Source organism: Meriones unguiculatus, chromosome 7 (assembly GCF_030254825.1).
Source record: "Meriones unguiculatus strain TT.TT164.6M chromosome 7, Bangor_MerUng_6.1, whole genome shotgun sequence".
In the NCBI taxonomy this organism is placed as follows: Eukaryota; Metazoa; Chordata; class Mammalia; order Rodentia; family Muridae; genus Meriones; species Meriones unguiculatus.
In genome coordinates this window covers 106,541,022-106,568,332 of record NC_083355.1, presented here as the reverse complement: position 1 = coordinate 106,568,332, position 27,311 = coordinate 106,541,022, and the positions used below count along the sequence as shown (strand labels likewise).

At 46.4% G+C, this 27,311-nt stretch overlaps 2 protein-coding genes across 4 annotated transcripts in view; one reads left to right on the top strand and one right to left on the bottom strand.

Moving 5' to 3' along the window:
* The window catches only part of Gpr68 (G protein-coupled receptor 68), a 60,899-nt gene extending 36,167 nt beyond the window's left edge, over positions 1–24,732 (top strand). Inside the window, exons 2-3 of the transcript XR_009593059.1 lie at positions 17,954–18,078; positions 21,965–24,732. The gene's annotated coding sequence lies outside the window, so the exon portion shown is untranslated. The remainder of the gene's footprint in view (positions 1–17,953; positions 18,079–21,964) is intronic.
* Dglucy (D-glutamate cyclase) overlaps positions 1–27,311 on the bottom strand; it is an 82,046-nt gene that overhangs the window by 3,007 nt on the left and 51,728 nt on the right. For all 3 annotated transcript variants that reach the window (XM_021653214.2, XM_060388052.1, XM_060388050.1), the window contains 5 exons: positions 19,725–19,985; positions 16,714–16,813; positions 13,256–13,404; positions 11,208–11,327; positions 2,653–2,804 (listed from right to left, as the gene is read on the bottom strand). In XM_021653214.2, the coding sequence (XP_021508889.1) occupies positions 2,653–2,804; positions 11,208–11,327; positions 13,256–13,404; positions 16,714–16,813; positions 19,725–19,985 (782 nt within the window). The remainder of the gene's footprint in view (positions 1–2,652; positions 2,805–11,207; positions 11,328–13,255; positions 13,405–16,713; positions 16,814–19,724; positions 19,986–27,311) is intronic.

Genomic DNA, 27,311 nt, shown 5'->3' with positions numbered 1-27,311 from the left:
CCCTGTCTCAGAAAATAAGGAGAGAGCCGGAGGAAGGCATTTGATGTCAGCCTCTTGTCTCTACATATATGTGAGTACCACAGACATGAATATGTATGTACTTGCGCACACGCAGGCACACAAATACACACACACACACGGGGGGGGGGTGTTGGCAAATGTTGCCTGGAAACTCTCTCTTTGACCCTGGAGCGGCCTTTCCATTCTGTCCCCATGTGGAGTCAGATTTCCACCTGTGAAAGGAAGGTACAAGTCCATTTCTACACAAGTCTTTCACAAGAGCCCTGGCCAGGGGCTCCCCAGCCCAGACAGGCACTGCCACCCTTTGTTTGGGCTTGATTCACCCGCTTGTCTTCCTCATTACTCATATCCTCTCTTTATGGGGGCAGTGCACGTGGTACTGTAGGACCATCTCCTCCAGGCACACTGCCTGCCCTCCCTGTACCCATCCTCTGGGACACGGAAGGGGGCCTGGCGTCCTCAGGGTGAACAGCCAACAGGTTAGGAACTGGCTGGCATTCAGCCTGTCGGACCCAGAGGTACCGGCTGGGCCGATCGCCACAGCCAGCACATTTTCAGGCAGTACCACACCATCTTCAAAAGGACCAAGTGGAGGGGGCAATCCCTCCCCCACTGGAACAGAGCTGGAGGCAGCAGTCCTGCCCAGGCTGAGGCAGACAGCAAAGCAGGAATGGGGAGGGAGGACGAAGGTGAGGCAGGGTGGGCAGGCCTCACAGACAGAGTCAAGGTGGATGGGGAAGGAGGGCCTAAAGTGACTTCTGGGCTTAGAGGGAGGCTATGTGGTGATCTGCTAATTCACTCTGGAACACAGTGGGCTGATGTTTATGGAAAATGATGTTTGTTTGTTTTTAAAATAAAAGTAAGTTGGAAAGCTGGGCATACCTATAGTCCAAGGCACTAGTTCTAGGTTGAGGCAAGGGTTGTTCTGGCAAGGATTTCAGGCCAGAGAGAGAGAGAGAGAGAGAGAGAGAGAGAGAGAAAACACTTCCATCTAGGCTCCCATGTCACTCTGCTGTGTTCCCTAAGCTCCTTCCCCAGGGGCTGTGTCTGACTCCTCATTGTTTCCCAGAACTTGCCTGGGCCTGGCCCCCAGGAGGGGCTCAGCAAATGTGGTTCTGCTTTAAAACCATGCCATTCCATTTCCTCCTTGAGAACGGGGCATTGTTAATTCACTTCTGAAAGGCTGGGTGTCCATGCCAAGAGGAGAATTTTCCATCCCTGGAGGATGAGTGTGGGGCTGTGGCCGGTTGGCTGGGCGGGGCTCACACTTTGTGTTTGTGTGAATCAGGAGTCTTGCAGGAGGCAGCCACCCCCAACTCCATGTATTCCAGTTCAAAATACAGGAAGCATAAAGAAAGAACAGAAAGCTCCCTGGGCCCTCCTGGGAAGACAAGACCATTTCCCTCATGAAAACGTCACTTGGGTCTCACACCCACCTCTCCCCTATACCCCGGCATTCTCAGGAGCTGAGAAACTTCCTGGCCACTTGAGGCAAGTCCAGAGCCTGGATCAGAGAGACTTCAACTCCTGTTTTAGCTCTGCCTCTTATTGGGTGGCCATGGCAAGACACCCACCACCCAGAGCCCACCAACTCGTTCCTCTATGGCAGGGAAAATGGCAACCCGGGAGGTAGAGGGGCCAGAGGGACGGCACAAAACAACATGAAGAAAAACAAGAGTGGCTACAAGGGCCTCTAGCCATGGGGGCTTGTCAGGAATGGGGGGCAGGTCAGGGGCGCCAGTTGGGCCCTGCTTCAGACCTCCCGAGTCAGGGGCCAGGAAGATAGGCTTAGCCCTGTGAGTCTAACAGGCAACTTCCAGTTTGCTCTCTCTGCTTCGTGCTGTGGCGGAGGATGGGCGCTCTCGGCCTCCTGCTCCAGCTGCCATGCCTGTAGCTTGTTGCCATGCTCCCCTGCTGCGACGAACTCTTACCCTCTGGAATTGTAAGCCAAAGCAAATGCCTTCCTCTGCAAGTTGCCATGGTCATGGTGTTTTTGCACAGCAACTGAAAGGTAACTAATACACTAACCAGGGCTCTGGTCCAAAGCGGGCTTTACATTCCCCATGGGGCTAGCCATCGAGAAGCTGCCCCCTTCCCCCCAGTCCAGGAGATTCCTTCTAGTCTAAACCCACGGGACTCTTTTCCTGCCTGATCTGCCCCTCCACTTTAGCACGTGTGCTACCCAAGATGCTTCAGGACCCTCACCGAGCTGTCACTTCTGCAAAGAGAACAGTAGGGACTCCCACCCCCACTCCTGACCACAACCCCGATGATGCCTCCACGGCTCAGGTGTTTCCTCCTTCCAACAGTGCTGACTGTACCCAGTTCACAGACTAAGACTCCATCTCTGAGAGGGAAGAGCAATTTGCCGAAAGTCAAATTAGAAAGGAAAGGATCTCTTCAAACAGGTCGAACGACCTAAGACCCTGGACCAGAAGTAGATCAAAGGATCTGCTTTTGTCTCCCAGCCTGACGCAGCCGGGGGGCATTCCCTCAAGGCTAGCTTTGCTTTTGGCTTGATGGGCACCATGGTGGTTGATGGTGTCATATGGCTTGGAACACTCAGGCCTTCTTGGTTCTCATGCAACAAGAAAGCTGCCTCTGTGCCGGTGGCTTGCTGCCGTGTATTACCTTAGCGACAGATGGCAGGGCCTGAATCCAGCTCTGCTCCCCAGTCACTGTGGAAGATCCAGTTGCTTTCCTCAGGTAGCACTCGTGGACTTGACATGAGTTCAGAATGTACAGTGCGCAGGCCAGGGCGTAGCCTCCCCAGTTAGAAACACCTACAATGCAAAAGGGTAAAAAAAAAAAAAAATCCATCATAAAACTGCAGAGATCCTGTGGTTCACGGGGCTGCCTCCAAGCAACAGAAGCCCATCTCAGAGCACTGGCACCAACAGCAGGCACCAGCATCGCCTGGGGACTTGCTGCACATGCTTGGACCCCATCCCAGACCTGAACCAGAATTTCTACAAGACTGTTGGGGAGGAGGTGAGTTCTAATGAGCCCCATAGGTAAGCTTGATTCAAGCTAAGGTCTGAAGGTTATTGCTTAAAGTTATTCAGGCTGTAGAGTTAGTGCCTTAGAAGAAAAGATGTAGCCACCGAACCTAGAAAGCCATTCCAGAATCCTCCACATTAAAGAACAGCCCGAGGGCTGATCTCAGTTCCTCAGGCTACACAGAAGCCTGTCCCCTGTGGCACAGAGCTGTCACTCTTTTACGTCTAGAAGACGATTGCTAAGTCACCCTCAGGCTTCCTTTCCTATTCTGTGAGCCAGGCCCCAGGCTCATTCCCTGGGTTAGAGACTGCCCCATCTCCTCTTCTCTGACACCTGCTTGAGTTCTCCATCCTGCCAAAGACTGACTAAGCTCTAGGTGTCATCATTAAGGAAGAGGGGTGACAAGACAGCTCAGTGGGTAAAACCTCTCACTGCCAAGCTTGACCACCCGAGTTCAGGCCCCAGGATCTACCTATACAGTGGAAGGAGAGAAATGACTCCCACAACTTGTCCTCTGAGTTAGACACACACACACACACACACACACACACACACACCACTAAATAAATAAATATTTCCTGTAAAGGAAGAGGATCATCAAGTTGGAGAGGTGCGCACACAGGCCGCCAATCATCAGTGAGATGCTTGCAAAGGATTATGGAGTACTGAAGAGAGAGTGGTAATTCTGTTTGATTCAGGAAAGGTTCACAGAAAAGCATCATTTCATATAGATATTATGGTCTGAGTAGAATTCAGCTGGAAAAAGAATGGAGCTGTGGGGTGGGAGAAGCCGGGAAAACGTCCATACAAACGCATCTCCCAGTGAGTAGAAAGGTTCAGCCAAACATGGCCTACGAAGACTACACACGCACAGTAGCTATCAGATCGTATTTCAGTGATTCCAAGTATCTTTTTGTTATATCCACATATCTGAAATTGGCAGGTGTCTCTGGTCACATCTTACAGTTGTGACTGGCTGGTTTATTAGTGCTATACAAAATAGTGGTGACTGAGTCATCAACAGTACACTCGAGGGAAAAGAATATCTTGCTTTGGTTGAATACTTCAGTCTGCCGTCCTGCAGTAAATGTCTTGTGTGATTTAGCTCCCGGAGTCCTTAAAACAAACCCATGAGGCATGGTATCATTATCCCCATGTGAGCAACTCAGAAACAGACAGACAGGGGCAAAGGTCACACAGCAACCAAGTTGTAGACATATGATGTAACTCAAGCTATCTCCTTCAGAGCCCACATTCCTTTTCTTTTAAAAAATATTTTTTAAAAGCTTTTAATTGTGTTAAGAACCTACATGGCACGAATGTAGGAAAAAAATAAATGGTTCTTCCTCTGTTCTCACATCGTGGAGAGGGCATCCTGACCACTGACGGTGTGGGTGTCTCTCTGCCAGGAATCTAACGGTTTCAGCAGATTCCTATCCCCAAGTGTGTGCGCTCCAGTCCAATTCAGTTCCGGAGCTGTGGACCGCGCCAGACTGGACGAAGGCCTCAGTCTCCAAGATCGCCTCTTCCCTTTTTGATGCCGGTGGCTAGCCCCAGGTTGCTTACCTCAGTCTCTGGCTGGCTGGCTGTATATGAGAGCTCCTGAAAGCTCTTGCTGGATTTAATTAATTTGCTTTAACAGGCACAGGGGAGAGCACACTGCTTTGTTAGAGGGTGTGAAAGATCCAGATGAAGGGATATGTGGGCGAGGCACGCAGGAAGGGGCCTAGCGTTTACTGGCTACCTGGGCACTCTCTGAACTCTTCGGGGCTTTGGTGGAGATCCATGATGACAGACAGGGAGGGAGCCCAGCAGGGTCTGCTTTCTTGGGCTCTTCTCGGCCTCACTGTGCAATGTCCTTCTTCCTGGGTGGGAAGCAGGACTCTCTGGCCTAGGATGGTCTTATGGCCTATCAGACAAGGGTGGGTTGAAGAGTTTCTTTGTGGCTGGATAAAACTGGGAGCAGATTCTCACTCGGAGGAAGAGAAATTCTAGTTTCTAGGGTCTGCCTTGGAGAGGGAGTTATACAAACCTAGACCCATGGATGAAGACAGGGAAATTACTTACCTCCCTACCTACCTGTCTGTCTGCCTGCCTATCAATCTATTATCTATTTATCAATTTATTGTTTCTATACCCATCTACCTACCTGTCTGTCTATCTATCACCTATCTATAAAAAATCACACTTGTATTCATCACCTTATCCATCTTTAAGAGCATAGTCAGTAGTGTTAACTATATCCCTATCTATCATCTATTTTGTCTAAAATATCACACCAGAAATTATCATCCTAACTATGTGTAAGCGTATACTTTAGCAATGTTACACGCCTCTATATGTACCTATTTAAAATATCAGAATTGGGCCAGGCATGGTGACACAGGCCTTTAATTCCAGCACATGGGAGGTGAAGGCAGGCAGATTTCTGTGAGGCTGAGCGCAGTCTGGTCTTTGTAGTGTGTTTCAGACCAGTCAAGGCTACATAGTAAGACTCTGCTTGAAAAAAAAAAAAGATATATAAGAAGTTTGCTCACCAACTTTACCATCTTTAAAAGGTACAGTTAAATAGCATTAAGTATCTGCTGATCCATTCATCCCAATAGCAGCATCTGTAAGGGTACCAATGAGCAATGTTAAATATATTCTCCTGTACAATTCCAGAGCTCATCCTGTGCGAGTATTTGGGATGCCATAACAAAGGAAAAGGCAGAATTAAAAATCCTTGTCCATTTGTTTAAAAATGACCCAGAATGGTTATGTTCGGAGGATGAGGCTGGCAGGCAGGCTAAAACTGCTAATTGTGTTACGGTGGGATGACACAGCATATTTTTGCCTGTGTTGTCACCCTGTGCTACCTGCTTTTTAAGAATGCCTTTGGCCTTCATATGACATCATCTTTTCAATTAACAAAATGTAAATGCTATATTTAAGCAATGGCCATGGCTGTGATATCATACCTGGATGGTGGGGGATGGGAGAGGTGAGGAGGGGGCATGAAAGGAAGCTTACTTAAGCTCATGTGCTGGAGGCCCTGTGTGAGGTGAGCTCACTGTGAACTTTGATCTCCTGGTCCCTAGCCACCACTGTCTCCATAATTTTTCCCTTTCCAGGACATCATATCGTTGGGTTCAGATCACATAGCCTTTTCATAATGGCTTGCTCATTTAGCAATATGTTCTTAAAGTTCCTCATGTCCTTCTGTGGTTTGGACTCTTTCCCTCTTCCTGCCCCTCTCCCTGATTGTCTCCCTCTCCCTGTCACAGAATATATCCTATCACCTGTAGCTTCATAGTTCAGCCATCCACTCACTGAAGGATGTTTTGTTACTTCTTAGTTTGAGCAATGAAGAATAAAAATGAACATCTGTGTGTTTGCAGTGCAGGTTTCTATGTAGACATGTGTCTTTAACTCATTTGAATAAATGCCAAAAGTGTGATTGCTAGATATTTATTTATCTAATGTAGATGTGTGTGTGCGTGCGTTCGTGCATGCATGCAGGAGCCCTTTGAGGTCACCATGGGCTTTGGATCCCCGGGGACTTGTTACAGGCAGTTGTGAGCCAACCCGTAAGTGCTGGGAAATGAATCTGGACCCTGTGCAAGAGCAGCATGCAGTTTTAACCACCGAACCAGCTTTTCAGCCCTGTGATCACTGGGCTCTGTGGTAATTATATATTTTTGCATATACTCACGTATTTATTTGTGTGTGTATGTGTGTAGGTACATGCATGCCATGGCGTGCGGGGGATAGAGGCCAGAAAATATGTACCACACGCATGAATGAATGAAAGGAGGAAAGGAAAGAAAAGAGAGGAGAAAGTGAGGTAAGCATTTATGTTCCTCTTTTCCTACTGCCTGCCTTCAGCAGACAATGTGATCATCGCCTCACACTCCAGTGGCCATCCTTTCTGCATCACGATGGACCATGTCCCCTCAAGCTATGAGACAGGATAAACCTTTCCTTCCTTCTGTCAGACATTTTGTCACAACAGTGAAAAAAAGCAACTGATACAGTATCTGTGATATAACTTTTGCATTGAATTTATAGGTCAGATTGGGAGAACTAAGATCTGACACTCCTGAGTCTTCGAATCCATGAACATGGAATATCTCTCTGAGTTAATTCAGTTCTTACTTGCTCTCTTTCATCAAAGTTCTATGCTTTTTCTATATAGACGGTAATTACATGTTGCTAGCTTTATATTTGAGTATTGCATTTTGGGAGGTGCTACTATGAATGACAACATGATTTTAATTTCAAGTTGTTGGCATATTGGAAAGTGTTGTATCCTGAAAGACTATTGCTGTAATCACTTCTTACTTTCGGGAGTTTGTGTTTATCCTTTTAGATTTTCCATATGAATTAACATGTCATCTGCAAAGATAATTATTTTCTTTCTTCTCCATCCATGTACTTTTTATTTCTTCTTTTTGCCTTATTACACTAAGACTTCCAGTATGATGCTGAAAAACTGGTGAGAAAGGAGAGTGTTACCACACCACTCTTGGCTGGACTTTCAAAAATCTTTTTCTATATCTCTTGCCTTATGTAATTTTTCTTTAGTTTGTTAATATGTAAGGTTACATGAATTGATTTTTTATTTTTGGATCATCCTTTGTATTTGAAATAAATTCTAGTGTGTTAGTGATATGTTTCTTTTACATATTATTGGGGGTCTGTTGCTAACACTTTGCTGAGTGATTTTCAACTTTTTAAAAAATTACATTTATCTGTTTATGCATGCATGCATGCATGCATGCATGTATTTGTGCAAGAGTGTGTGACAGCAGGGTGTTCTTTCTATGTCACACTTTCTGAAATAAGAGCTCAGAGACTTTATCATTTATGAATAAATGCCAAGGCCATAAGCTTTGGCTTGTTCCCCAACTAGCTCATAACTTAAATTACCCATTTATTCTAATCTATATGCCACGTGGCTGGTTACCTCTCCTCAGTTTTATACATCCATCTTCCTCAGAGTCTGCGGGTAAATCTCTCTCTATCCCAGAGTCTTTCTCTTTCTTTCTCTCTCATTTCTGCCAAACTCCCACCTCTTATTTCCCGCCAAAGCTAATAGTCCATCAGCTTTTTGATGATGTATGGTGATGCTCCCATACAGTACACAAGAGATTCTCTCTGCACCAGTCTCTGTGTGCACATACGGGCCCACAGGATCAGACTCAGGCCTTCGGGCTTGGTGGCAAATGGTATAATTCACTGAGCCATCTCATCCGCCCTGTTTTTTTTTTTTTTTTTTTTTTTTTTTGTGTTCTTGAAAAATATTGAACTATAGTCTTCTTTCTTGTAATGGCCTTGTATTGGCTTTAGGGTGATTGGACTCATTCAGTGAATTGAAAGTATTCCCTTGGCCTTAATCTTCTGGAAGAGACTGGAGAAAACTGTCATAGTTTCTTCTGTAAATGTTTTAGAATTCACCATTAAATAATTCAGACCTTGTGCCTTCTGGTTTTGAAGAATATCAACTTGTTGGTTCAGTTTCCTTAAGGACTATCTCCATTTCTTTTTCTATGTGTATGTATTTCAAGAAATGGACCCATTTTTATCTATATTATTAAATCTGAATCTGTGGGCATATAATTGTATATAATATTCCTTCCTTATCCTTTTCCACAGAACCTTCCTTATCCTTATCCACAGACCCCACAGAGACATTCCTTCTTTTCTTTCTGATAGTCATTCGTGCTTTCTTTCATGTTTGTCTTAGCCTGGCTAGATTACCAACTGTACTGATCTTTTCAAAGGCAGTTACCTTTGGTTTTGTTGATTTTATCTATCTATTTTTCTATTACTGATCATTTTTATTCTTCGTTTTCTTCTTATACTTTAGTCTTAATTTGTTCTTCTCTCCCACTTTTTTTTAAGGTGGAAGCTAAGACAGCTGACATTACTTGTTTCTTATATGTGCATTCTACGGAGTTTTGAATGAGACTTTCCTTGTGGTGGGGGGATGGGCATGAGAATACTTGATCTTGGTGTGGGGTTGGGGGCGGGGCATAGAAGCTGTGGCCCTGTTGGAGGAAGTACATCACTAGGGGTGGGCTTTGAGAGTAAAAAGCCTGCTTAGAGTTTGCTCTCCCTGCCTTGTTCTTGTGGTTCAAGATGTGAGCTCTTGTTTTCTGTTCCTATGCCATGCTGCTTGCTGTCATTCTCCCTGTCATAGAAATTCTAACCCTTTGGGACCATAAGCCAAATAAACAGTTTCTTCTCTACATTGCTTTGCTCATGGCGTTTTATCGCAGCAATAGAAAAGCAATACAGGTGTCAGTGAAATCTGGTTGATTGACAGCATTATTGGGCTCAACTGTGTCGTTACAGATGTTATGCCTGCTGTATCTGTCACTCCTGATACAGGGGTGCTGAAATATCCAACTATGATAGCTGAGTCATCTATTTTTTTTTCTCTCCTGTTCTTTTTTTCCTCCCCTATATGTTTGTATATATATTACCTCCCTGGTGTTAGGTACATATACACAATATGTGTATATATGTTGTTGGTTGTTATATCTCCCTTGTATACCGGCCCTTTTATAATACGAATGTGCTTTTTTATTTATTCCTGAAGTCTGCTCTGTATGAAATTAATATAGTGGTTTCTGCCCTCTGTTGATTAGTGTTACCTTTAATTTCTTCATCTCTTTCCTTTTGCTCCATAGAACTAGAGCTGGGCATCCCCTTTCTTTCACCGGAAAGTGGCAGTGGGCTAGACCTGGGTATTTCCCTTCTCCCAGGCAAGTATGGCTTTGCTCACACCGCAGCAGACTGTGGTTTCTTTGAGGCCAGTTCTTATTTAGAACAGAATGAGATGGTATATTTCTGAACGGTTCCTTTTTCCTGGCTCTACCACAGCAGGAAGAGATTTTCTTCTGATATTCACTATGAGGACCTAGTAGAGTGCCCAGAAATACCCTCCCCCAATCAAGGTGATCCCCACATGATCCGGTCCCCTGGAATTGGTTTTTCTTTTTGAATTTTGGTCTTTTGAGACAAGGTCTTGCCATGTAGCCTTGGCTGGCTTGGAACCCTGGTACTTACTGTACAGACTGGCTTCAAACTTGGAGACCTGTATACCTAGGATTAAAGGGGGTACACCTGGCTCCCTGAAGTTCAACCCAGGTTTGTGCAATGAGCCTTCATCAACTCAATAATAGGTTTCCCATCCCAGAGTGAGTTTGTGCCTCCCCAGGCTGACTCTGACCATGAAGGCTAGAGAGCCTTTTTCAGGTGTCAATATTTCCAGAAACTTCTGGTGAGACAAAGCAAGAGCCAGGCTTTGAAACACCGGGACAAACAAGAAAGGTTGGTCCTAAGGTTCTCTGAAAAAGAGCAGCAACAGCAAGTACAAGGAGCCCAAGGCAGAAATTGGTTCGCTACGGCATAGGCACTTGCTGACGGCTGATTGGAGTGCCCCCCCCATCTCTCTCATTGCCCTCACACCTCTCACTATTGTATCACCTGGTACATGTATTCACCAGGGTCATTGTTTCCCAACTCTGGAAAGAAAGTTCTTTGGCATATATCATTCTGCTGTTGCCCCAGACCCCAGAACAATGCCTGGCGTACTGTAAATGATCACCGAATGGCTGAATTCCTACTCAGGGCTCTTGCCTATCCTGGTGGCCTCTAGAACCTCCTGCAGAGAAGAAAACCTTGTGCTCTTGCTGTGGTGACTGTCTTGACTGCCAATCTGACCAGATGGAGAGGCATTTGGGAGAGTGGTAGAGCATGGGTCCAGGGGTCTCTTTGAGGGTGAGCGTTTCCAGAGAAGACTGACATGTTGAACAGCAACTGAGTGAGGAAGACGCAACCTGAGTATGAGCAGAACTGTCTAATGGGGTACGAATCCAGACAGAACAAAAGCAGAGCTAGCCTTCCGGGAGGAAACACAAGGCCTCTTGCTCTGTCTCTTGGTCACCATGGAATAGGCGGCCCTTCCACCATGATGCTCTCTCTGCCTTGCTACAGGTCCAGGAACACTGAAGCCAGCAGCCGTGTTTTGAACTCTTTGAGACCACGAACCCAAAACCATCCTCCTCCTTTGAAGCTGTTTCTTTCTGGTGTTGGTGACAGTGATTAAGAAGCGTCTGACACACCTGGTCAGGCTTCAAGCAAGCTCACTTGTCCCGGGCGGCCAGGCTGTTCTTGGCAGGTGCACAGATACTCACCGGCAATGACAGCAAAGTCGGCCTCCACGTCACAGGCGATGACATCTCCGTTTCTTATGTGCTTCTTCACGGCCTCCTTGACCTTGCCCATGCCAAGTTCATTGCCGCCATCTCCGATTCCTGAAGGGAGGAGAAACAGAGTCAGAGAACAGGGTGGGGCCAGCATGGGGTCGGGACAAGACATCCCTTCCCCAGTGCTGGTCTCTGAATATGTTTCTGACAACCAGACGTTGGTTCTTCGAAGCTTCTATAGTTAGGAGTGGCTCTGACTTTGGAGCTCACTGGAGTGGGCTCCTGCCTTCTGTTAGGTCACCACATCTGGACACAGGTGGGGTGCCTTGTGCTCTGACATGTCATCAGGCCCCGTGGAGACACTCAGTAGCTCCCACACAGTGGCTGCTCTCACTGTGCTGTACCACGTGACTGGCCAATATCCCACTGGCAAAGGTGAACTGGGCCTTACCCTAAAGCATGATAGGAAGGTTTAGAGTTAAATGAATCCCATGCATACACTTCATATCCTTTAAACAGAAGCCGTTAGAGCAGTGGTTCTCAAACTGTGGGTCGTGACCCCTTTGGGTGGGCGGGGCAAATGACTCTTTCACAGGGATCACATCTCAGATATCCTGCACGGCAAATATTTACAGTACTATTCATAACAGTAGCAAAATTACAGTCATGAAGCAGCAATGAAATTTAAGGCTGAGAACCACTGTTTTAGAGGCTAGCTGATGGAAAGGGGAACTAGACCATCTCAAGCATTGGAGATCAAACGGAACCAAAAGACTCAGTCCACTGTGAGCGACTGAACACCTTCCATTAACACCTGAGGGTTTCGGGTTTGTTTGTTTGTTTTCTGTTTCTACCCCGGCCATTTTTCTTTTCTCAGAACAGTTTCTAGATTAGTGACAACCGGTTTGGATGACAAAAATAACTCGACCACCTAGCAGGATAAGGAGTAGTTAGATGCCAAGCAGGGCCCGTCCACATGCCGTGGGGGAAGGGATGTTCCTGAAGCTTCCCGGGCTCTGCCTGCTAATTGATGCTTCCTTCTCCAGTGCTGGTGACGCCTCCCTGCCTCCCCCTAAGCATTGCGCCCTTTACCTGCCCAGCCCAGAATGGCAGGAAGTGAGAAACCAGGCTAGCAGACCACACTGCGTGCGCCCCACCCACAACCTCTTCTGGGAAAATCTGGGGATTTGCAGAAAACTTTCTAACCATCCCAGAAGGTTTTTCATTCACTCCTCAAAACCTCAAAAGTCAGAGGGGACTAATGGGTCTGGGAAACACTGGGAGGCTTGAGAATAACAGGCACAGAAGGACAGACACGCTTTAATTACCCCAGGCCTGCCCTGCTCTCCAGACAAAGGAAGGAGAGCTGGCGTCCTTGTCCTTCGGGGACTGGCACAGACATAACAGCAAGGTGATTCTTTAACAGTAGGGACTGGGTGGCCACGCTTTGCTCAAGATCCTGCAGGCAATGCTAATTAGCTGGCCAACTTCAACCTCTCTGGGCCTCATTTTCTCATTTATGTCCTTCTGACCTCACAAGGTTTTTGAGTGGGCTATATTTATATATTATGTTTAATGGTTGTGAAAGTTCTCGGAAGAAGTAAAAAGTTCAGTCCAGAAACAAATTATCACAGTGTATTATTAACAATAATGGTCCACTCATCTCACATTCAGTATTCATAAAAGTGAAGCATTTCTACAAATGACACAGGACGAATTCCATCCTGTATGATCCAAATGGTGCATCATGCCTCGATTTCATTATCGTTAATATTTCATGATGAGTTAATCACTTCTGAGTGGGCAAATCAAGTCTGTTCCCTACGTGTCACTTCTCTTTCTGGTTTCTAAGAGAATGTTGCATTTCTTAACAATGGTGTCATTCATGTCTAGACTGGCTGAAATAAACAAATCCCAGTTTTGGGGGGTTGGAAAGCAATAGTGACCATGTAACCCTTTCCTGGCCTGTGATCAAAGGTCAACAAAAGATGCTTAGCAGTAACTGTTCACGTTGAATTCTTACTGCCACCACTTACCAGTTGATGAGACTCCAGGAAGCTTCCGTGCGGCGAGGAAAATGTCATCAATGGCGTCAACTAAATGCTTGATGTTCATCTTCCTCGCATTGTAGTAACCGCCATCAGCGGCCCTTCCTGCACGCTCTATGGCCACCAGATGGTCAAATCTGCCGGGAAGCAGTGGTGGTAAGTCTTTATGGGGAAAATGGCAGCTTCTCTGGCTCCACCCTTGCATGTCTCTGTGAGCGACCTTTGGTTTCTTAACTTGGCTCCTTTCATCCTATGGGATTGACTGAGGACCCACTTTGTGCCGGGGACTCATCCCAGGGTACTAACTCTCTATGTTGCTGGTTGTGGGGAGGCATGCCCAGCACTGCCACCACAAGCCCAGGGAGATCCTGGGACCCCGACTCAGGTAAGCTGGATCCTTCACTGCATTGACTAATGACATCGCAAAAAGAATTTCAGGACAAGTCAGAGCGAAGCCAAGTTAGCCAGTCTATTGAGAGAGAGGAGATAGCACACACTTCAGATTTAAGTGGGGGTGTTCATCCTCCCCATCCCTGACACCCTCACCGGAAAAGGACAGCACACACCCCGGACATGGATGTAGGGTTTCAAGAGTGAGAGCAACACTCAGGTATTTTTAGTGGCAATATATTTGATATATATGGTTTTGTGGCCAAGTTGTAGAGCTCAAAGGGTATAATTTACAAGAAGGCTTAGCGATGAAGCAAAATTTAAAAGTTAAGTAAAGGATGTGAGCTAATTTACTTATTTTTTTTAAATTCCTTTTGTAAATGGTAATTTTATTTTAGAAGATCTACCGCTTGGATGAATCGAGCATTGTGTGTGTGTGTGTGTGTGTGTGTGTGGACTGCTGATACAGTTAAACCCAAATCCACGAACATCGTCGCCCTGAGTAAGCAAGCCTTCCGCTTGTTTTGGTTTTGGTTTTCTTCCTTGAGATAAGGTCTCAAGCAGCCCAGGCCTCTAACTATGCAGCTAAGAGTGACTTTGCACTTTCACTGCTTTTAAAGAAGTTATTGCTATTACTTCTGTGTATGGATGAAATGTGGGGTGTGTGTGTACCACAGCAAGGGACCTTATGTGGATTCTAGAGCTCAAACTCAGGTCGTCAGCCTCGGTGGCCAATGCCTTTGCCCACTGGGCCATCTTTCAGGCCTCTGAATTGTTAAAAATTACTTATTATTCTCACTGTGTATCTGTGTCTGCGTATATGTGTGTATGTGTGGGTAGGTGCGTGTGTGAGTGCAAGTGCCATAGAGCCCAGAAGAGGGCATTAGATCCCTAGATCTGGAGCTATCGGTGGTTGTGGGCTGATGTGGGTGGTCGGAGCCAGTCTGGGTCAAGAGCAGTTGGTGCTCGCAACTGCTGAGCCAACCCCCCAGCCCCACGTGTGCCTATCTGGATTTTGTCCACTGTGTTCAGCTTTCTCCGGAAGACTCTGGAATGAAGGCTACTTTCCTTTCCCAAGTCTCCTTACTCATCTCCAACTTTCTATCTTGTCTCAACATCTGATAAACGGCCACTCGGGTCTTCTGCGATGGAATAGTCAGAAGCTGAAAGTCAGGGTAACTGGGTGTCCAGAAAGGTGTCGCTAACACCCGATCCAGTGCTCCGTGTATCCAGCGGGTGGCCGGTTGGAGTGAAACCAGTGTTGGCTGCTGTGGGCCCATTGTACTCCTTTCCAACTTCTCCTTCCCATCACAGACATTAAATGATTGGAAATGAATTTGAAGGACAGAGAAAGAACGGAGCATGACATGAATTCCACAGGAGACTAAGTGGTAGAGAAATGAGGTCACGGGTGGCAGGGTGGTCAAGCGGCTGTGGGGTCCTGTCACACAGGGCACGCTCTGCGTCTCCCTGTCACCGGCCTTGGGGGAGTTGTTTGGCCTTTCCACACCTCTGCAGGACACCATGCATGCACCTGCAGGGCACCTCCAGCATAGACTGGGTTAAAGAAGGTACTTGCAGCTACTTGGCGCTCAGCGCCAGCTGGGCTTGCTGTGGGTACCTTTCTCAGCACGAACGTTTTGATCTTGTTTCGTTTTTTTTTTTATCTCCGTGCATGTGTGTGTGCCAGCTTGTCTTTACATGCACCATGTATATGCGGTGCCTGTGGAGGCCAGAGAAACTGTTGAAGCCCTTGGGGCAGAGCATCTCAACCTTCCTGAGGCTGTGACCCTTTAGGACAGCTCCTTGTGTTGTGGTGTCCCCCAAACCATAAAAGTACTTCGGGGCTACTTCATGACTGTAATTTTGCTACTGTCATGGATCGTAATGCAAATATCTGATATGCGGGCTATCTGATCCTCGACCCCCAGGTTGAGAACCGCTGCCCTAGGACTTGAGGCATAGGCAGTTGTGAGATAACCAGAGTGCATGCAGGAAGCTGAACCAGGTCCTATGTAAGAGCAGCGAGTGCTCCTGCCTGAAGAGCCATTTCTCCTGCCCTGTTAACAGGATTTTTTTCTTTTTTTGATAATCCAACACAAGAACCCAAAACTGCCACTTTCACATCTCTAAAATGCCCCCATAATGGAATCCTTCAAAATCTCAACTCAGTGATGGCATGGTAAGGCCGTTCTTTAACAGGTTAAAAGCAGACTTCTCATAGGATCCAGAAATTCAGCTTCCGGGTGCATACGGGGAAGAGCTGAAAACAGGGACTTAAAGAGATGCCTGTCTGCCAGCGTTCTGAGCAGCGCTACTCAGAACAGGTGACCTGTGTGTGTGTGTGTGGGGGGGGTCGTAGAAGAACAAACCGAAAGAGAAAGCAGCAGAGCGCATTGCACACAGCTCATCTGAGTCCTGTAATGTTGAGAGTCAGTATTGGTTTTTAGATGTCTATCTCAGTTACACCCATGTACTGATCTGTACAAAGCGTGTTTTTGCAGGTTGTTGAAAAAGTGTACAAAGCACCGTGTAAGTTATAAAATATGAAACATACAACAAACAAGCGGTTTCAAAATGTTTGACCACAACACACAGTAAGAGAAACACACACACACACACACACACACACACACACACACACATACACACACGGGTGGGGGAGGGGAGGGGAAAGAGTGTTTCAGGAGAGCACTTTTCATCACTTTACAAGCTGTACAATCCTATTTCTGTTTGTTTTCTAAAAGTTTCAGCTACCCTCAGTCGACAACTGTAATAATCTTATTGTTGCTAGCTTTGTTTCTTATTTTATCAGGTTTGCGTACTATGGATCTATTTCCAGACATGCTCTACGGGGCCCTAAGTAGACCCTGATATACCCGACCTCATGTCTAACATAGACCTCATGTCTAACATAGCCCATCAGAACCCTGGCTTCCTGGGCTGGTGGCTTTGTTTTCCTTGATAGGCGGAGGTAGGCAGAAACCCTGTCAGCAAGGTTACAAGGGTAGATTTCTCCTCCCCCACACACCCCATCTGGGGTACCATATACATACCTAGGAGACTTGGGGTCCCCATCTTTGCATAAAAATGCCCGAGCATCTTCCACTGATCCACCTTGGTACGTTAATATGGGGATTGGCGTCTTCAGAACCCCTTGAAATAAAGACAGAGGGTACCCACATCAGTGCTGGGGTTGCAGTGTGCTTCTGAAAAGCGTCTTTGGACAGTACTGTAACCGTTATGGAGTGGTGTCCTTCCATAGAACACTTCGATAGAATGCAGAGGATGGTAGGTTTACTTTTAGTCCTGACTGAACTCCAGAGTGGGCAAGGGCTGGAGGGTAGACCTGGACCAGCATCCCCCTGGGGATGCTCGGTGTATAAAATGCTCCATGGCACTATGCCAACAAAGGGTCTGTTCTGGCCCGCTGCCAGCAAGAGTGCTGTGTACTCATCTGGATGCCCACAGGGCAGTGCGCCAGGCACTTGACATGTATGCTCTCATTTAATTTCCATAATCCGGCTCCGCATAAAGTAATTATTATTCTCATTTTATAGAAGAGGAAGCCCGAATCTCAGAGACGCCAGGAAGTTGATCAGAGTCAGATATAGTATACATGTTGGCATCACAGCTCCAGTTCTGTCTTAGTTTAATTTCCGTTAGTGTGATAAAACACCACCACCAAAGGTGATTTAGGGGAAGGAAGGGTTAATTCAGCTTACAGTGCTAATCTGCAGTCCACCACTGAAGGGAAGTTGAGGCAGAAACTCAAGCAGTTACATTACATCCACAGTCAAGAGCAGAGAGAAATGAACTCCACACACCACCTCGCCTGCTTGCTGCTAGCTTCCTCCTCTCTTACACTGTTACCTAGGGAATGGTTGTGCCCACAGTGGGCTAGGCCTTCCCACCTAAATCAGCAGTCAAGATAATCCTACACAGACATGCCCCCGGGCCAACTTGACCTAAATAATTCCTCAGTTGAGACTCCTTTGTCAGGTGACCTTAGGTTGTGGCCAGCTGACCTTTTAAAACCAGCCACTAAATCCCTACCCCCAGACCTTTCTGGTTCTCTCTCCTTATGAACATTCCTTCAGAGGAGACCAACAGCAACTGAGGCAGAGTCCCAGAGACTTGGGTTTGTGCTTGTACAGTGGTGATTTACAAAGCAAAATCAATTCTTAAAAATTAACACTTTGTGATTACACAAATAGCATGTGTTATTTTAGACTGTGTGGAAAATATACACATATCTCCCCAAGTGAAATTCTTTTTCATTAACCTCTCTCACAGCAGTCTGAGGAAGAATCCTGGCTTATTCACTGCCCATGGCAAACCTTCAAGCAAAAGGAAGGATGGCCGACAGAGCATCCTGGGCAGTGTCTCCTGAGTCAGGACTTAGAGGCATGTGACCTTGGGTAAGCCACCTTGAGCGCCTCCTCTGTAAAGTAATGACCGCTTACTCACATGGCTGGGGTGCCCCATGATGGCCTCTGATACCTGTCGGTTACCTGGCTGGGGTTGGGTGCAAAGCGGGTGCTAAGTAAAGCCACTCCTCACTATCCTGGTCGCGCTGGGTGACAGATACTAGTCAGAGGGTGGGTACCAGGGAGCCTAGACAGGCAACATGAGCCACATGTCTGAGAAAGAACACACAAGACCCCTATCAAGGTAGGGTAGCTGGGTTAGGGAAACTTGGCTCTGTCTACTGAGCTACAGAGTACAATTCTTTCTTGGCTTGTGCCCAGGAGAGGGGAGAGAGGTCTCCGCCATTTTTCCTCTGGATCGTTTCCGAGGCCTCAGTAAAAAGACTGATACAGCTTTCATGGACAGGTCCTGCTGCTTCGCCTGCCTCATCCAAATGTAATGAAAGTTTTGTTCCTGGCTGTGGCAGTGCACAGCTTTGATCCCAGCACTGTCATGAGGAATGGAGGCAGAGGCAGGAAGACCTCTGAGTTAAAGGCCAGTATGCTCAACAGATTGAGTTCCAGGGTGACCAGGGCTATACAGAGAAACCCTGTCTCAAAAAAACCAACCAACCAAATAAATAAATATAAAACATTCTGCAGAATCCAGTAAAGCAACTACACCCTCGTTGGAATTGTGCAGGCCAGCAGCTCCGAGTCCCTGAGGGCAACCCAGCTGAGCTCCAGGAGAAAAGCAGGCGCCTCTCTCTCTCTCTCTCTCTCTCTCTCTCTCTCTCTCTCTCTCATTAATGCTAAACATAGCCACAGAGAAGAGTCAGGTGGCACCTTCTGTCAGCCCTGGAGCAGAGCTTGACATGGCCACCTGTCCCTTGGTTTCCTGTTCTCACTGGCTGGTCCATCTACTATTCCTTGAAGCCACCTTTCCCTTGTTCTCTGGATGTGAGGGGCCTCAAGGCACACACAACCCTGGCTTTGTCGCCGCTTATCCCCACAGTGGCCTCCCCGAGAGCTTCCACTGTAGAGGTCACCTTGTAACTGGTCTCAGCTTCCTTCTTCACAAACCATACAACCCGCGTCTCTTCTTATAACATCTGCTTGCCCTGCAATGGAGACCTGAGATGGGATGCAGGTGTTTTCTTTGGCGAGGAAGCCAAGAAGCTGAGGCAAGGGGTAGGGAAAGTGAGGAGGGAGTCTGTGCATTTTCAAGATCACTCCTTTAAGAATTGATATCTCATGTTCACTAATATCCATGTATCTCCAAGGAGGCAGAGAACTTAACCTCTAGATTCTGTCCCTACTAGGCTGAGGGTGTCACAGGGAAATCATCCCTGCTTTTCTGTATGAGTGGGTTCCCACAGCTTTGGACCCTCAGGGCACTGACAGATGGTAGGGACTGGTCATCGTGTGGACAACAATGATTGATTAGAACACTTGGACTTTTTGGAACCTCAGACATCTTTCTCAATAAAATGAGACCAGCATTGTTTATTACAAAGTTGTTCTGAGCTTGGAGCTAAAAGATCCCATCACAAGGACACGTCCTGGCGCTGGGTACATAGCTGAAGTTTACACATTGATTTCTCCCAGTCTCATAAAGACCTGCTGGGGAAATGGCTTGGGCCCATGTCACTGCTCACCTTGCTTAACGGCCTCTTCCACAATCTTCATATGTAAGTTCAAGGCTCTCTGGTCTACCACCATGGCGGCCTCCTTCCCCAGAGCCTGCAGGAAGGCAGCTAAAGCGATGGCTCCCGGTGGACCATCTGTTTCCTCTGGGGGCTCGTGATTAAAATGAGTGGGGAATCCAGTGGTGACCAGTACTGAGTGGGCATGAGACAGCGACAGAGCAGCCTGCAGCAACTCATCTTTAAGTAGCAGATGCCAGATCCCTCGATTTCCTAAAATCACAAAAATAAAGTCAAATCTAGATGATTCTGTTTGAGGCAGAAACACTGACAGTTTGGGTTGGTCTGGGTCCAGAAGTCGTGTGGAGGGATGTGGCAGATGGAGCTGTTCACAGGGATGCATTCTTGTGTTTCTGTCTCCACCTCTCTCTTAGCTTGGGTGGCCACAGGGCTGGCTCAGTCTCACGGCGCATGAAGGAATGATGGGTGCCCTTTTGAGCCAAGTCTCATATTTCCCATGTGTTTCTCCAAGCACACCTTCCCTCTTCTTGTGTGAAATGTTGATAGCTACAGCATAGGATGATGGTAGAGCTTCTGGGACCCCAAGTGGCTGGGTAGAAAAGAGTCTTTCCTTGGTGACCCAGAATACTCTGAAGACATGTTGTATTCTTATTACATGAAGATGGCATGGCATTTGAGCAAAACATGTTGAGGCTCATTTGTTAGAATAGTTTAGCAAAACCTAACTAATAAAAGCACACACACACACACACACACACACACACACACACACACACACGGAAGAAAGGAAACAGGACACATTTATTGGAGAGCCCTCCCTACAAGCACAAAACAGGGTCTGAGGTGCAATTATTCCAGGAAATGGTAATCCCAGAAAACACAGCAGAAATGAGACCCAGAAACCCACTAAAGATTGAGAGCGAGAGCTAGTGAGTTAATCCCCAAGCCAACTAGAATTCTGTCCTGCCTGAGATCCATTAAGAGGCCGTGGAGGAGGCACGCTAGAATTGCCCTACCAAAGGACCAGAGGCTACCCATGCATTCTGTCCCCTGTTGGAGGAAAGTTGCTCATTGGGGTGTCTACTTCATTGCACTCTCCAGAGTGTGCCTCCTAGAATAGAGACAGATATAGGCTGTCCTCTAGTGGAGGAGTTGAGCAAGTGGGGAGCCATCCATTGCCTCTGTAGAGGAACCCAGTTAGTCCCAGGGGACACAGATGAGGGAGCAACAGCTAGTGCTAAGGTTGTCCAGCTGGGCCCTGCTGAGCAACACCATTTCCTGACTCTTGTCCACACCGTCCTCCCTCTGTCTACCCTCAGGGCTCTTCCACACAAGTGCCCTCCGAAGGTAGAGGGTGACTCAGAACGTCCACCCTAGCTGAGCTGCCTTCAGAGAAGGCCAAAGGGATGTGAAGGGGCGTTGCCTTGCAGCTGAGGGTCTCAGAGAGCGTGAAGGATGCTGGGTGGAGATTCTTACTGTGGAGGCACTGCTCCGGACTGAGGTGGGAGTAATTCCAGTACAGGACCTGGCACATAACAGCTGTGCATCCTTGGTGCTATATCTGGGTCTTCCTACATGGGAAATGGGAGGGGAGCCCAGATGGAGGAGGTCTGTGTGGACAGAGACTCCCACCTACTGGTTGTAAAGGATTCTGGTATTTTTAAAAAAGTGTGGGTAGTTAGTTGTATGTGTTTGTGTGTTCTCGTGCATGTGTGTTTGTGCGCATGTGCACAGAGAGGCCAGAGACTGATGTCACAATTGATTCCTCAATCCATTTAATTTGATTATTTAAAAAAAATCTGGAGGCAGGCTCTCTCACCAAACGCAGAGCTCACTGATGTGTGTAGGCGAGGCTGGCTGGCCAGTGAGCCTCAAGGATGCCCCTACCAGCCTCCTTAGTTCTGGGAGCCCCAGCACACACTGCTGTGCCCTGCTTCTTATGTGCATGCTGGGAACTAAACCCAGCTCCTCTTCCCGCTGACACGGCAAGCATTTAGCTAACTGAGCCATCTCCTCAGGCTCCAGGAGTTTGGTAATTTTTATCGCTTCTTCACTTCCATACATTAATCCTGAAACTTAATTATATTAATTAATTAGATTAATTCTTTGGAGACTGTGTCAAGTACTGGTCTTGAATTAATGATCCTCCTGCCTCAGCCTCCTAAATGCAGGGATCAGAGGCGTGCAATACCACCATGGCTATTTTCATGTACTTTCTGATGTTCCTACAGTGAACATGAAGTACTGATGACAAGACAGAAGAAGATCATCAGCACTTTGTACATCACAATTGGGTGTGATGTGTTTCATGGAGTATGGTGAGTGTTAGAGCAAGGGGAAAGAGTTTGGGCAACTGAAGCCGTGCGCATATATGATGATTTTATTACCAGTGTGAAAACTATAAATCGTGCACCCTCCAGACACCTCAAACGCAAGACAACGGCCTCTTAAAAATGACTGAGTGGCTCTATTAATAAGCTCGGTAAGTAATGCCCAGCACACAGCGCACAGCCTTCGGTCTTCCATCTGCTTATTCGAGTGGGAATGAAGATCATCTATTGTTCCTGCAGATTGAAGATGGCTTTTCATAGACGGAAGCATCGCATCAGACAGTCATGAATCTGCCTCCTCTGGGACTCAGCTGCAAGGCTCACCCCAGTCTGCAGGAGCGCCTAGGGGAGGCACTGTGTCTGACCTCTCTGCTCGTCCTTACCAGGCAATGGGTGACGGAGACAGCAGTAAATCAACTGTCAGCTCCTTCTTCTCATCTCAGAACTAATTGCAGAGTTAATAATTCATCTTTGCTCGTGACACTGTGTTAAGGAGGGGAGCCATCAGCTTGGGTAAGGCTGTCTGGCAGGGAGAAACTATTATGGAAATATTTTAAATATCTACCCAGGAAAACGAGGAAGTACTCTTTTTTTTTAAAACTACATTTTAAAAGTTGTATTTGCATGGAAGGTGCATGTGGAGGTCAGAGGACAACTTGCAAGAGTCGATTCTCTCCTACCACATGGTCCTGAGGATTAAAACCAGGGCACCGGCTTGCTGGCAAGTGTCTTTATCCACCACTGAGACATCGTGCTAGCTCTGGAACACTTTTTAATCGCCCAGGCAGGAATATGGCGAACCACGCAAGATGCCGAGTACACCTGCCATTAGCATGTCCTCAGAAGTGTCTCTCTGATGGGTTTACTATGTGTTTATATGTCAATAAACCTTAGTCTCTGCAAAATGGTGAACAAAGAAGTCAATGAGCCAAGAAAAAGCCACGCCTGGTAGTTTATCAGGAAGCCTAGTGATTATCATTTCTAGCTCCAGGGTACAGAAGTAATCACCTTTAAGGCAGCTGACCAGCAGGGGTCAATAGGACTCTCAGGGGTCTGTTTCATAGTACTGTGGGGGCACTGATCTCTTTAGGCACTTCTCAGAAGCAGCTCTGTCTGGTTCCTGGGAGTCTGGCTTTGGGAGTCTCCTCCGTGGGCTGGCTTCATCTCTCTGCACTCCCTGGGTTCACCCTTACTGATTCCAGCATCTGTTTGGGAAGTGGGATTCAGTGGGGTATTGGGAGAGGCCATTTAAGTCCTGGACATTGCTAGAGATTTGAGGTGTGGCTACCCTCCCGTTTTAAAAACACAGCTCATGAGAAGGTACAGGAAGAATGGGATGTGAGCTAAAGAATGCGAGAGAACTTAACTGCCCAGGCAAGAAAATGACGCACAACTTATATTTCAGATTCTAATTTATAAACATGTATAAATCATGGCCGACAGAGTCAGCAGACAAGAGTTCAATATCTTCCCCCAACTGCCTATTGGGAATGTGAACTGGGTATTTACATTTTTATTTTTATTTTTATTTATTCACGTTACATCCCAGTCATAGCCCCCTCTCTCCTCTCCTCCCAGTCTCACCCCTCCTCCTTGTTTCTCCTCTCCCCTCTCCCCTACTCCTCAAAGAAGGGGAGCCCCTCTCCACCTCAGCATATCAAGTCGAATCAGGACTAAGTGCATCCTCTTCCCCTGTGACCTGGTGAGGTAGCCCTGCCAGGAAAAAGTTATCGAAAAGCAGGCAACAGAGTCCATGTCAGAGTCAGCCCCTAGTCCCCTTACTAAGAAACCCATATGAGGACTGAGCTTCCCCTTGGCTACATCTGTGAGGGGCCTAGGTCCAGTCCACACACGGTCTTTGGTTAGTGCTTCAGTTTCCACAGGCCCCCCTGGGCTCATTGGTCAGTTCATTAGCTAGTTAGAACTACTAGGTGCTATATCTTTTATTTAAAAAGGCGAACATGTTTGCCTTGCTCACAGGCTTTATGTTAGTTGGCAGTGTCTTATGGTGAATAGCTGGATAAAAAGATAAGGAGTTTATGGAGGGTCTGAGGATATAGGAGTTTAGGTTGTGAGAATCTAGAGTGTTTTTTGGTCTGGGAAAATGTTTCAGGGTTGATAAATGCAAGAAAGATTGGAGAGTCTAATTAAGTGTTTTAACGTATATAAATATGAGTTGTAAAGATATAAAAATTATTTAGGGCATATTAAAAATGGGAAATATTTTACATTTCTCCCCCTCTTTGCTACTATTGTGCTTATGTTGTTATAAGATTTCAAAAGTTCAGAGTTTTGACATTGATCAACAGAGTTCTGATAAGTTGATAGAGCACTGACTGCTTATTATTCAGTCACAAGCTTGAGATTTTAATTTCCTTTGGTTGTCTTCTGGAAATAGACTTAAAGGTGCTTCTCATCATGTTTAATGTGTATATATGACCAAAAAGCCATAGCCTTCACTATGGTATTCTTAATATCTGCCATTTTTGTTAAGAAAAGTTCAAGCATCCAGGGTTTAGCAGTAAAACCATTAATGTATTTCTGCCTAACTTTCCAGAGTGATGTGGAGATGGAGGCTAAAATTAGATACTGAGTGTACAAAAAGTGGCCAAGCTCCACTGGTAGATGATTACTAACAGCTGTGCCCACAGAAAAAGTGTTGGAGTTTCAGACCGTGGATACACTTAAATTGTTTATAAAGGTTACAAAACAAACAGCTAAAAAGAACTCATGTTTATTCCATTGAATGTACTTTTATGTGCTATTCACAGAATGTTGTTTATTTGCTGATTATGTTACTTCTCTTGAGGGTTTTTTGTTATATATATATATAATATATATATTATATAAACATAATATATATTATGTTATATATATATACATATCCTTTTGTGCACAATTCATGTGAGTTCCAGAAAAACCAAAAAGTCATGAGACCTGGATCTGGCATAGCTCAAACAGACCCTAGATGAGTTTTTACTCTGGTCTTGGGATTCCTCACTTTTCCCATTTAATAGACAAATTTTAACTTCTGTTTCTAGTATAAATTTGTCTCAGGAGATTTGCACCCGGATCTATCCTGGGATCAGCCATGGATGGTGAGGTCAAATCTGGACTTGCTGGAAGCTGACATGATTGCTCCCTACCTCTTCAGGTGGATCAACCAACCAGACGCTTTTGAGAGCTGTCTCATTACCCAACCTTTGACTGGCATTTCAGCCTTTCTGGTCCCTGATGTCAATGGTCCAATTGTTAGAGCTGAAGCAATTCTAGAAGACAGACCTCTGGCCCTTCTTCCCACTTACAGGCTGAGGTGCTAAGTCAAGGGGGGACTTCTTGAGACAAACCCCCACTCTACAGCTGCTTCATGATTGAAGCAGTTACTAGAAGAAGGGAGGAATGAAAGAATCAGACTAGCCTTATAACCTATATTTTTAAATTTTAGGCTCACTAAAATCTCTCAGTACTTTTCCAGAGAACAGAAAAATGTAACAGCCCCTGACCCTAGCCATCTGCATGGGCAGAGATAAGGAAATGGGCAAACAAAGACCCCCACCCTGTTGTAAATGAGTAACCAGGCCTGTAATTGTGAGATATTGTTATCTAGCAACTGACCCAGATGGTCCTAGTTCCCCTCCCAACCTTTGACCAAAGGCATGAAGCCCTGCTTCTCAGAGAAACCACAGGATGTGCTAATCACTTCCTCACCTTTACCTCTGGTCAAATCTACATGCAACAGGACATTCCAAACATTGCTTAAGATCAGATATCCTCTGATGGCTTAGCCAGGACTGATCTGTCCTGGTGCCTAAAATGGACCAATCATTTCAAAAGTTAACTTCCCTATAGTCTGCCCACACTTTTTCCTTTAAAAAACCCAAGGCTTTTGTTCTTCCGGGCTGATCTTGCTTGAATGCATGTCAGCCCCATGCTCGTCAGTTTGAATAAACCTCTTGCTGTTTGCATCAATCAATCAATCTGCCCTTTGAGTCTCCTTCCTGCACTTTTCTGGTAGTTGGGCTCCCTCCTGCAGAGTCCAACAGGCTCTATTGGTCTTCTTGTGGAGCTCCTGTCCCCTCTGGGTCCTTCTATCCTTCCCCACAAGGACTGGGTTTTTTTTTTTTTTTAAGTTTATGTGCTTTGGTTTCTTTTACTAAATGAAATTAATATAAATTGTCTTGTAGAGACACCAGAGTGTTTGCTAAGATGGAACACACATTTACTGATGTCCAGCAGGAAGTAACTGTAGCATGACTAATGTTCTTGCTGTTTGGCACAACCCTGGCAGGGAAGTGTTATTGTCAGGAGTCTCTTATACTGATGAGGAAACTGAGGCAGAGCCACACAGCCATTGCCTCATGAGGGTGGGCCGTCAGACCAACAGTACCATACAGAACAGTGGGCAACACAGCACCCTCTGTTGGCTATCTGGGATTAGAACTTCATCTCCCAAGTGCATGCCAATGGAAGAGAAAGCTTTCGGCTCTCAGTAGACCTCCTAACTAGAGTCAGCAGGCTCCCCGGAAGGTCCTACCAGCCTTGTCACATGCTTAGAAGGCTAGTGGCTTACTGGCTTACAAGGCTGAGAAGGACAGTTATTTCCCTGAGATGCAATATACAGGTATACAGTCAGCTACACACTGTTGTGAGGCAGTAGCTGCTTGGCCCGGGGATTCACCAAATAAAAAGCAATCTTACATCATCCCTCCCCACCTGATCATCCATGTTAAAAACGTGCGTGCATCTGTGTGTGTGTGCGCGCGCGCATGCGTGCCTGAGTGTATTTCTCTATCCCCAGGGCATTAACACAGAAGGGGAGAATAGGGATATTGATAAATACATGTGACTTTGCTGCTGCTGTTTGTTTTACTGAGACAGCCTCATGTAGCCCAGTCTGGCCTCAAATCCACTGTGTAGCTGAGGATGATCTTGAACTCCCAATCCTCCTGGGCAGTCCCCATCTCCCAAGTGCAGGGATCCCAGACACGCATCACAACTTTTGAAAAGCAGTAGTCGTTGCCTATTTAGGGACACCCTGCTTCCTGGCTTTCTTTCCCCTCCAAAGATTTATTTACTTCTATTTGTATGACTGCCTTTCCTCCAAGCATGTAAGTGTACCATGTATATGTTGTGCCCATGGAGATCATTTCGTGTGTGTGTGTGTGTGTGCTGGAGACGGAACTCAGGCCTTGTGTGTTCCAGGCTAGCACTCTACCACTGAGCTGTAACCCTGGCCCTTGTTATTCCT